Source organism: Triticum urartu, chromosome 3A (assembly GCF_056163025.1).
Source record: "Triticum urartu cultivar PI428250 chromosome 3A, HENAU_Tu73, whole genome shotgun sequence".
Lineage (NCBI taxonomy): Eukaryota > Viridiplantae > Streptophyta > Magnoliopsida > Poales > Poaceae > Triticum > Triticum urartu.
In genome coordinates, this window is record NC_141875.1 from 710,475,064 (window position 1) to 710,486,722 (window position 11,659).

General features: G+C 47.8%; 1 protein-coding gene across 1 annotated transcript; it reads left to right on the forward strand.

The window, feature by feature from the left end:
- The first annotated feature begins 9,743 nt into the window (after positions 1–9,743).
- On the forward strand, positions 9,744–11,084 carry LOC147981972 (UPF0481 protein At3g47200-like). The gene has a single exon (XM_087516165.1). It carries the CDS (start codon positions 9,744–9,746, stop codon positions 11,082–11,084), a length of 1,341 nt encoding a protein of 446 aa, XP_087372291.1.
- Positions 11,085–11,659: the final 575 nt, after the last annotated feature.

Here is an 11,659-nt window from a genome sequence, read left to right on the forward strand (position 1 = left end):
TTGCGTTGGTTTTCCCCGAAGAGGAAGGGATGATGCAGCAGAGTACCATAAGTATTTCCCTCAGTTTTTGAGAACCAAGGTATCAATCCAGTAGGAGACCACGCTCAAGTCCCTCGTACCTGCACAAAGCGATAGCTACTCACAACCAACGCGATTAGGGGTTTTCAATCCCTTCACGGTCACTTACGAGAGTGAGATCTGATAGATATAATATTTTTGGTATAAAGATGCAAAGTAAAAAGTAAAAGCAAAATAAAAAGCAAAGCAAGATTAAAGTGATGGAGATTGATATGATGAGAATAGACCCGGGGGTCATAGGTTTCACTAGTGGCTTCTCTCAAGAGCATAAATATTCTACGGTGGGTGAACAAATTACTGTTGAGCAATTGACAGAATTGAGCATAGTTATGAGAATATCTAGGCATGATCATGTATATAGGCATCACGTCCGTGACAAGTAGATCGAAACGATTCTGCATCTACTACTATTACTCCACTCATTGACCGCTATCCAGCATGCATCTAGAGTATTAAGTTAAAAACAAAGTAACGCCTTAAGAAAGATGACATGATGTAGAGAGATAAATTCATGCAATATGAAATAAACCCCATCTTGTTATCCTCGATGGCAACGATACAATACGTGCCTTGCTGCCCCTTCTGTCACTGGGTAAGGACACCGCAAGATCGAACCCAAAGCTAAGCACTTCTCCCATGGCAAGAACTACCAATCTAGTTGGCCAAACCAAACGGATAATTCGAAGAGACTTGCAAAAGATAACCAATCATACATAAAAGAATTCAGAGAAGATTCAAATATTATTCACAGATAGACTTGATCATAAACCCACAATTCATCGATCTCAACAAACACACCGCAAAAAGAAGATTACATCGAATAGATCTCCACAAGAGAGGGGGAGAACTTTGTATTGAGATTCAAAGAGAGAGAAGAAGCCATCTAGCTACTAACTATGGACCCGAAGGTCTGAGGTAAACTACTCACACTTCATCAGAGGGGCTAGGATGATGTAGAAGCCCTCCGTGATGACGGCCCTCTTCCGACGGAGCTCCGGAACAGGCCCCAAGATGGGATCTCATGGATACAAAAGTTGCAGCGGTGGAATTAGGTTTTTGGCTCCTGTTCTGATCGTTTGGGGGTACGTGTGTATATATAGGAGGAAGAAGTACGCGGGAGGAGCAACGAGGGGCCCACGAGGCAGGGGGCGCACCCTAGGGGGGCCCGCCCCCCACCCTCGTGACCGCCTCTTTTGTTCCTTGGAGCAGGGTCCAAGTCTCCTGGATCACGTTCAGTGAGAAAATCACGTTCCCGAAGATTTTATTCCGTTTGGACTCCGTTTGATATTCTTTTTATCCGAAACACTGAAATAGGCAAAAAACAGCAATTTTGGGCTGGGCCTCCGGTTAATAGGTTAGTCCCAAAAATAATATAAAAGTGGAAAATGAAGCCCAATATAGTCCAAAACAGTAGATAATATAGCATGGAGCAATCAAAAATTATAGATACGTTGGAGACGTATCACCTGACCCCCCCCCCCCCGCCGCCCCGACCCGCCGGCGTCGGCCTCCTCCACCTCCCCAACTCCGGTGAGCCCGCTCCCCTTTTTTTCCAGTATAGTTTGGTTTAGGTTTAGTTTAGTTTACGTTTAGTTTGGTTTAGGTTTAGTTCGGCATGAAATTTTCACAGCATCTTTGTATGTCAAAATAACACCGCCTTGCCAAATTTCAGCTCAAGTGGATACACTATGTGAGTGCCCCTTCATGATCTTGATTCTGGACCAGATTTGGTAGTTTTAAACCAACTATATTAACTACTTGTCCAAATAACCCCAAAATTAACAGGACTATAGTCCTTCCTATCATAAACCTCCCTGACATTTTGTTTGCATCTTAACCTCACCAAGTTGATCACATCAGTGTGGTCAAGATTGCTACAGCAAACTTCAGAGCTTCATTCCATCCCAACCGCAGTGTCATTTATTTATCTATCACCTTAGTTGTAACCTACCCTAGAGAGACTTCACTCGACACATATTTTGGCCGACCCCCGCGCATTGTAGGCACCAGTGCACGTGGTGATCATGGGCTTTGGCATGCCATCCGCCCGCTCTGCTGCCGTTGGCCGTGTCCAGGATGTCTTCTAGCTCCGGCCCCTCCTCCTCTCATTGTCTTCACGCGTGTGAGCGTGTCCACCAGCTCCCCCGTGCCGCCTCCGTCCCCATGGACCCCTCTCCCCCTCCATCCGCTTCCTCGTCGGCACTCGCTGCCGTGGGCCCACAGGCGCACACTGGCCGGTTGGCTCTGTGCGTGCCCTGGCTGCTTCTCCCCCGTGCCCCTCGACCTCTTCTGCCCCGTGATGCATGCCCTCTGCTCCCCCGCGTCACCTTCCGTCGACCGTGCTCGCCTGCACACGCGTACACTGCCATGGCCGAGCCACAGCCATGCGTACGTGGCCATGCCCATCGCCCCGCCTATTTACGCTCCCCCCGAGGCCATCCGAGCACTCCACCAGCTTCACCTCACTCCCCTACACCTCCCTAGCCGCTCAGAGCCTCGCCGGAGTGCCTCGCCAACCTTCTCTATTGCCATGGTCGCCAGCGAGCTTCGCTTCGATTTCGATGATCCCAAGCCTCATTCACTCTTCCTCCACCACTAGCCATCTCCTCCACCACCAGTACGCCGTCCCATTGCTCCAACCCCTCCTCCGGCGCACCGGAGCGCCATGCCCATCTCCTCCCGAAGACCCCCTCCACCGCAGGCCCAACTGCGGCCATTCTCGAGCTCCCCGGCATCTTCTGATGTGTACTACACAACCTTCTTGTAGACATTGTTGGACCTCCATGTGCAGAGGTTTGTAGGACAGCGGCAAATTTCCCTCAAGTGGATGACTTAAGGTTTATCAATCCGTGGGAGGCGTAGGATGAAGATGGTCTCTCTCAAACAACCCTGCAACCAAATAACAAAGAGTCTCTTGTGTCCCCAACACACCCAATACAATGGTAGATTGTATAGGTGCACTAGTTCGGCGAAGAGATGGTGATACAAGTGCAATATGGATGGTAGATATAGGTTTTTGTAATCTGAAAATATAAAAACAGCAAGGTAACAAGTGGTAAATTGAGCGTAAACGGTATTGCAATGCTAGGAAATAAGGCCTAGGGTTCAGAGTTCAGACTTTCACTAGTGCAAGTTCTCTCAACAATAATAACATAATTGGATCATATAACTATCCCTCAACATGCAACAAAGAGTCACTCCAAAGTCACTAATAGCGGAGAACAAATGAAGAGATTATGGTAGGGTACGAAACCACCTCAAAGTTATCCTTTCTGATCTATCTATTCAAGAGTCCGTAGTAAAATAACACGAGCTATTCTTTCCGTTCAATCTATCATAGAGTGCGTATTAGAATAACACCTTAAGACACAAATCAACCAAAACCCTAATGTCACCTAGATACTCCAATGTCACCTCAAGTATCCGTGGGTATGATTATATGATATGCATCACACAATCTCAGATTCATCTATTCAACCAACACAAAGACCTTCAAAGAGTGCCCCAAAGTTTCTACCGAAGAGTCAAGACGAAAACGTGTGCCAACCCCTATGCATAAGTTCACGAGGTCACGTAACTCGCAAGTTGATCACCAAAACATACATCAAGTGGATCACGTGATATCCCATTGTCACCATAGATAAGCACATGCAAGACATACATCAAGTGTTCTCAAATCCTTAAAGACCCAATCCGATAAGATAACTTCAAAGGGAAAACTCAATCCATTACAAGAGAGTAGAGGAGGAGAAACATCATAAGATCCAACTATAATAGCAAAGCTCGCGATACATCAAGATCATGCCGAATCAAGAACACGAGAGAGAGAGAGAGAGAGATCAAACACATAGCTACTGGTACATACCCTCAGCCCCGAGGGTGAACTACTCCCTCCTCGTCATGGAGAGCACCAAGATGATGAAGATGGCCACCGGAGAGGGATTCCACCCTCCGGCAGGGTGCCGGAACGGGTCTAGATTGGTTTTTGGTGGCTACGGAGGCTTCTGGCAGCGGAACTCCCGATCTCGGTTATTTTCTGGAGGTTTCTATATTTATAGGAATTTTTTGCGTCGGTCTCACGTCAAGAAGGTTCCCGGGTCGTTCACGAGGCAGGCCCACGCGCCGGGGGGGGGGGGGGGGGGGTGGGCGCGCCCCCCACCCTCGTGGACGCCCCGGGACTCTTCTAGCCCAACTCTTTTACTCCAAGTTCTTCTTTTGGTCCATAAAAACTCGTCAAAAATTGGCACGTCAATTGGACTCCGTTTGATATTCTTTTTTGTAAAACTCAAAAACAAGGAAAAACAGAAACTGGCACTGGGCTCCAGGTTAATAGGTTAGTCCCAAAAATCATATAAAATAGCATATAAATGCATATAAAACATCCAAGGTTGATAATAAAATAGCATGGAACAATCAAAAATTATAGATATGTTGGAGACGTATCATCTTCCATGGCCATGAACGGATCCGCCTTGTCCTCCTGAGCATTTTGATAGGTCGCCCGTCCCGAACGGGGGCCGGACTCGCCGACAGTCGCCGTTGGGATGGCCACCTCCCTCGGCCCAGCACACTCCTGAGCGGGTGGTTGAAGACGGTCAGGGCCAGGCGGGCCCCTCCCCGCATGACCCCACATGTCGGCGACTGGAGAGGTGCTACCTCAGATAAGTGGAAGTGCATTTTGCCAGACTATGTTTTTGTGTAGTGAAAGCGTACTATGATATATCTTGTGCTAATACGCTTTCACTATTGCAGAGACGTATTCCAGAAAATACGCCTTCTGTTTTCCAGCCACCAGCCGAATCGGTTAAATAGTGGACGTTCACCCGTTAGCAACAGAAAAGCATATATTTTTATTTGTTTTTCTGCTAACGAACGAACGACTGTATCTTTTTAACCGTGACTCCAATTGAGGTGATTCCAACGCCCACATTTTCATGCCCGTTCTATTCTTATCATTTTCATGATGTGTTCACATTCTGAAAATGACCTTATTGCCCTTGCCCCTAATCAGCCCCCTCCGAGGGAGAACCCTTTCCAGCGATTCCTTCCGCGAGCTTTCCGCACTTCTCCCTGGTGAATTCTTCATCTCCAGGCGAACCATGACAACCACTTGCATGATTGCATGCAGTAGCCATGGTTTTCTACTTGAACATTTAATAACTGCCGGTTTGGTTTGCTACCGTTATCGGTGTTTCGATAATGTTTATAGTTTCATGTTCATCTTCATGACCTATTTGGATGCACCTGGTTATCATGTATTCTTGCTAGTATTACTTTCGTATGTCATGCTTGGTAGTAGTACATGCTGGTAGTAGTGATGTTCGTTCGGATGCATGCTTATCGGTTGTTATCCAGTACTGTTTCTATGCATGTTCTGTTGCATCTATTTGGTTACCTGCTTACGTGGTAGCATTATTGATATGTTCTTGCTTGGTATTTATTGTTGATGCTAGTGGTCATGTTATGCTATGAGTAGTGTTATACTTGTGATATTCATGCTCGTCAGTATGCCATGCTCATTCGGATATATGATTTATTGTTGTTGACATGCTTGATGACTATGTTGCACCCCCATGCATATGTTGATATCATGCATTATAGTTGCATCATGTTGGCTCAGCTTATTGCATTAAAGTCTAACCGGAAAATAATCAAACTTGAACAACTGTTGGCTGAGTCATGGTGCCACCTAATCGAGATGACCAGTGCAGCCACACTGCCTTATGGAGGTCCTAACTGGGTCTATTGTCATGCCTCCTGCCGGTGCCTCCAACGAGGGAAGGTTATGGGCGCACGCTACCTTGGCCAGGTAGGCGGACATAAGCCTTGTGAGCCCGAGTTTGGCTATGTGCACTTGTCCCCGTTTGGGACTGTTGATTGTTTTGCCACGACGGTGGCCGTTGGATGTCATTGGTTGACATCGGGGCCACCTAGGACTTAGCACAAAGGGGATTTGTTGGAGTGGCTAGGAGAGTGTGATGGCAATACATCGGTTTTGTCAGAATGCCATTGGTCCACTAGAGTGGGAGTGCGAGGCCATGGGTTCCATGGTGTAGGTACAGTGTACTAACCTCTGCAGAGTGTGTATTAAATGTATCGATAGTCGCGCTGGTGGATATGGGCCCAGTTCGTAGTCGGTCACACTATGAGTCAACAGTAATAATAATAACTTGATTAATAACAACCCTGGTTCGATGATGAGAAAGAGGTTTGTTGTGATCAAGAGAGGATCACGGAGGTATCGTGGATACCGAAGTTGGTTGGTCTTTATGTGATCGTGAGAGGATCACCGTGGTATCGAGGATACCGAGTTGTTGGATGTTTGTGGTCTTATGCGAGAGTCAAGGGTAAATGTCAAGCTCCTTGTGGTCATGTAATGATTGCTACGGTATTGTTAATACCAAACTTGATTGAATGCTAAGATGATCGTGTGATGTCCGTGATGGTAAGTTTGCGCATATGATGGTTACGAGGTAACCCGAGCAGAGTAATTTGGTGCATGATAGTGTCATCATGTTGCATGCTAGTATCATCATGTTCATATGCTCATACCATGCTCGTATTGTTCTAGCTGTATCATGTTCATCTTATCCATACTATGATTGATCTGATAGTATCATGTTAATCCTTGTTAACCTATAATTACCATGTTGTTGTCTGTTCTGATTGCTCTTGGTTGCTGTGAGTTTGCAATTACATTCAATGTACTGACCTGGCGTGTCATGCCAGTTTGCAGGTCATGCCGGATTTGATTGCTTGATCCCTTGTTTGCGAGCTAGGATAAGTGTTCCAGTCAGAGTGCCTGCAGGGTGGAGTTCATCACCGTCATCGTTGTTCCACTGCTAGAGTTATTCCGCTGCTTCGTGTTGTTCTGCTGCTTGCATGGAGCAACCGTGGCAGGCGTAGTGTCGCCATGCCGATGTAATCCCCTTGTATCCATATAGATTGTAATAAAGAGCTGATTTGTTTTATACTAAGCAGTGTTGTATTTCAAAAGACTTCTCCTCAATCTCTGGGCTGGAATACGCGACGTTCCGATTTCTCTAAGCCGGGACGCCACATCTAGCAATTAGTCATCACCTACAGAACAACTAGGCAGTGTCGCCAAGCTTATTTTCTCTCACTGGATTACGCGGGAGACGCGACACCAGAAAGGACGAAGCAGGAGGCCGGCGCTAGGCGGTCGATCACGACATGGCAATCGCCTCGTGTCTGTCGTGGACCTGTTTTCCTGCATGGCCATTTGTCCATCCAATGGCTCTTCCTATCCCTCGACTTCTCTCTTGTCCGATTCTTCTCGTCTGCATGCGCGACGCGACGGGAGAGCAACGCAGGCCCCAAACGGCGGATTCATCGCACAGTTTTTGCTCGCAGCGTACAAAATGTTCTAACAGTACCAGACAGCAATTGTGGTTCGGCACAAAAATGTCATTTGCGAGGTACGTGGACTATTCGGCGGCCAGACGTGGCCGTCTGGACTTTGTAACAAAGTGGAGTACTCTGGAAAAGACAGGGCATAGATGGTCCATTTTACGTAGCTTAGCTGAAAGCAACTCTCTAGCTGAAAGGCATCATAGGGGTGCTGCTGTTGTCCAACGTTCCCAGTTGTCCAGATTTTGACTTGATTATAATTGCATGGGTGAGGTGGATTCTGACCGAAATAACGGGCAAAAAGAGAGGACATTTACCGCGTTGATTAAACACTCTTTCTTTGCAAACGCAACTGGTTGCAGTAGCGGGCTGTTCTCCCGTATGTCCGTGGAATTACCTTGGATTGTTTTGTTACGGCGGTGGTGGACCCTGTCTTCAAAGCTCTCCTCCAGAGTCGGAGATGCGCTGCCCTTGGTGTAGATGGATGAGTTTGGCGGGGTGTTCTAGTGTTTCCACACGACCTCTACAGTACGAGTTGGATCGACGCTCATCTTCGATGAAGTTGGAGTCCCTTGCTCGGAGATTAGGGAGAACCATTACGTTTGTTGGAGAGAAGTTATCACGATAACGTTGGAGTTTTTCTTGATGAGGCTCTCTTTATTGAGGTGTTTTAGATATAATGTGTGTGCCGCTCTACAGTTTGTGACTATTTTAGCCCGGTTTTACGAAAATTAATATCTTCTACTTTATTAAAGGGCAAGGCATTTTTTATGCATCTGTCTGAAATATGTACAGCTAAATCATGGACTGGCGTACTAAATATTTATATCCTATTGCAACGCATGTGCAATTATCTAGTATTTTAAAAAATAAAAATGGTGGGGATCAACTAAATCTTGATATGATAGGATAATTACCACTACATTTACCAATTTAGTAATATGTGGCATATAACTCGCATTTCATTGGTAAAATTGACAAGTTAGATTGACACAGGACCTATATTTTTGCTCTAAAAGTTGGAAGGGGAGTACTAGATTATATATTTAACTAGATGATACCCAGCGCATTTCTGCGGGAATCGGTTACAATATATTCCAATGAGATTTAATTATGTGAAATATAAATAATTAAACTAATAACACATGAACTAAATGTAAAAATATTTATGACTTATTATATTTGATTATGTATAGTTTTAAGTATTTATTGAATATAAGTAAGAGAATAGAACGAAAAATATTTTTCCATGCATGATTGCATGTGGTGGTGAATTTTTTCCCGTGCATGATGGCGTGTTGAGGTGGGCCTTAGAGCATCTACAACCGTAATGAGCTATTTGTTGCCTTATACGCCCGCGGGCGTGTTCCGTCGTGTCCGCTGGCAGTGCCCAGGCATAAGGTCATTTGCCTCCTCCACAACCACAAACCCTCAAAGTGGATACTCTATTTCATACAAGCACATGCATCCTACTTAGATAATGGAAATATCATGAAAATTATGCAATTCGGACATCGAACACGCATTTAGTTCATCCAAAAGGGTCGGCGAAGTTCAAATTCAACCTAAAACGAAGTTAAAACAACTAAAATATTAACATAGCTAGGGTGCCGGCCGGAGTTCACCACTTCTTGGGCAGGCCATACCCTTGAGGTCGGCGGCGCAATGGTCCATCAACTCCATGTAGGCGTCTGCAGCGGGAGGATTGTCGTAGTCGCCCGTGCTGGTACCGCTCTCCGACAACGAGTAGATGTAGTCGGAGAGGCGGAGGAGGAGGTGTCGCTGCTCCTTCGCGTGGTGGGCCACCTTTGCCTGGGCGGACTCCTTCTCCCTTGCGAGGTGCTTGGACGCCTCGAGCCTGATCCGGAGTGCCTTCGTGTTCTTCCATCAGAAGCGCCGCGCGTCAAACTCCGTTGTGGTCAGCAAGCATCCAAGCGTGCCCATATCCGCCCCAAATATGGCTTGGACATTAGGTTGCCGGTCAGTCGAGTCGTCTGGGCCGGATATATATGGGGCGCCCGGTTAGGAGTTCACCACTTCTTGGACATTAGGCAGCCTGTCCGGACGTTTTGGGACGGATTTCAGGGCTTCGGTTGTAGATGCTATTATTCCATCCATAATTGTAAGATGCTGTTACATGTTTACATGTTGAGATAAATAAGTTAGTTCGAGGCAGCAAGTGAGCACTTGCGTGATGCTTTGAAAGGCGGGAAGGGGAAGAATAGAAGAGGGCGGATACTAGTCCAGTAGCTAGCCGGTGAGAGAGAGGGGTGCGATCTTGTCCAACGAGGGAGATGGTGTCCCGCAACGACACTGGATTGGATAGCGTACTGCATAGCTTGCAATCTACCACTGATCCTCATAGGAAAATAGATCGCAGCTTCATCAGCGGAGGCAAGCCGATTATCCAGGTGGTCCCGGCGTTCCTCCGCAGCATCAAGAACGTGGAGCGGCTCTTCTCGCCGGACATCATCGCCATCGGCCCATACCACCGCGACGAGCCGCGTCTTCAAAGCATGGAAGAGATCAAGAAGATGGCAGCCAACGAGTTCTGCTGCAGCTCCACCGCTCACCAGGTCCGGGATTTCTATCTCAATGTTCAGGAGGTGGCCGAGCAAGCTCGGGAATTTTATGCCCACGACGTCGGCATGAACGACAACGACTTCACGGCGATGCTCTTCTTCGACGGCTGCTTCCTCCTGCAGTTCATGACCATGGTGGCGCTCGACCGTGGCCCGCAGAAACTCTGGAAGATGCCGCAGCTGAGCGAGAACTGGATGCAGCGCATCTCGCGCGACATCCTCCTGGTGGAGAACCAGATCCCCTGGGTGGTGCTGGAGGCCCTGATGCGCCTCAAGCACGTCCTCGTCGACCGCTACATCGCCGACACCATCAGCAACTTCGACGTGAAGGGAGCGAAGCCGCAGGTGGACTGCGAGGGAGCCGACAAGTACCAGCCGTTCCACCTCCTCGACCTTGTTCGGCACCGCCAGATCGGCCCCTTCCGGAGCCGAATGGTGGCCGTCGCCGACGAGGCCGAGGCCCCGCGGCCGATCCTCAACATCTCCTCGGCCCTGGAGCTCGCCGAGGTCGGCGTCCACATCACCGCGGGGAAGACGGCCCGCCTCTCCGACATGGGCGTGGGGAAGAAGAACCCCCTCTTCGGCAACCTCTGGCTCCCGCCCGTGTACCTCAGCGAGCTGACCATGTCGCTGCTGATCAACATGGCGGCGTTCGAGATGCTGCAGGGGGGCACGTCGGACGCGGACTACGGCGCGAGCTCGTACATGCAGATCATGGCGGTGCTGATGAACCGCGAGGACGACGTCCGGGAGCTGCGCGCGAAGCACATACTGTACCCGGTGTTCAGTGATCAGGAGACGCTCGGCTTCTTCAAGTCCGTCTGCCCGTACCTACGGAAGGGAGGACAGTATGATCGCGTCCTGCAGCGACTCAGCAATTACCAGCAGGACCGCATGGTGAGGATCACCCTGCACAAGTTCGTTTACAACAACCTCAAGTACCTCCTCACTTCTGGGTCGGCCTTTGGCTTGCTCATACCCATCCTCAGGGCCGTCCTCTCCCTCAAGGACGCCAACCGGAGCGCTCCGGGTGCTCCACCGCGCGCACTCTGACAGAGGTTGTAGCTGGTGCATTCAGTGCTAGATGTAGTGGTAGTAACCATTCTTCTTGTTGTCTTCGTCGTCTGTATCTTCGTCTTGTTTTTTTCTTTTTTAGAAAAGGAGGATATATCCCCGGTCTTGGACGATGTATCTTCGTCTTGTAAGTTTCCTCGTGCAGCGCTTGGTGCTCACACAGTCAACTAATGTACGTTTTCCTTTTGTTTTGCTGAGCTAGGTCTTTGTACTCCTGTCATCCTGTGTTAAGCCTTACTGTTGAAACACAGACAACAACAGATCCTGCAAACTCAATTTTATTCAGTTTTAGTTTTCTTTGACAGCGGAAAGCAGCCTCATCGATTGGAATAGTTATTAGAGAGAACAGCTTGTGTTAGATCGATTCGCAAAAAAAAGGGCTTGATCCTAATTAAATTGTAGGAATTTCAGTACGATTTTTGCAGGAATCTAATACTTTGAGATTATTCTTTTTTTTAGATTATTCTTAAGGGTTGCCTTAATTCCAAAGAATGGTGGCACTCAAATCATGCGGATTGGATTCATATGCCTCAGTCCCATAGGAATGTGAGCAT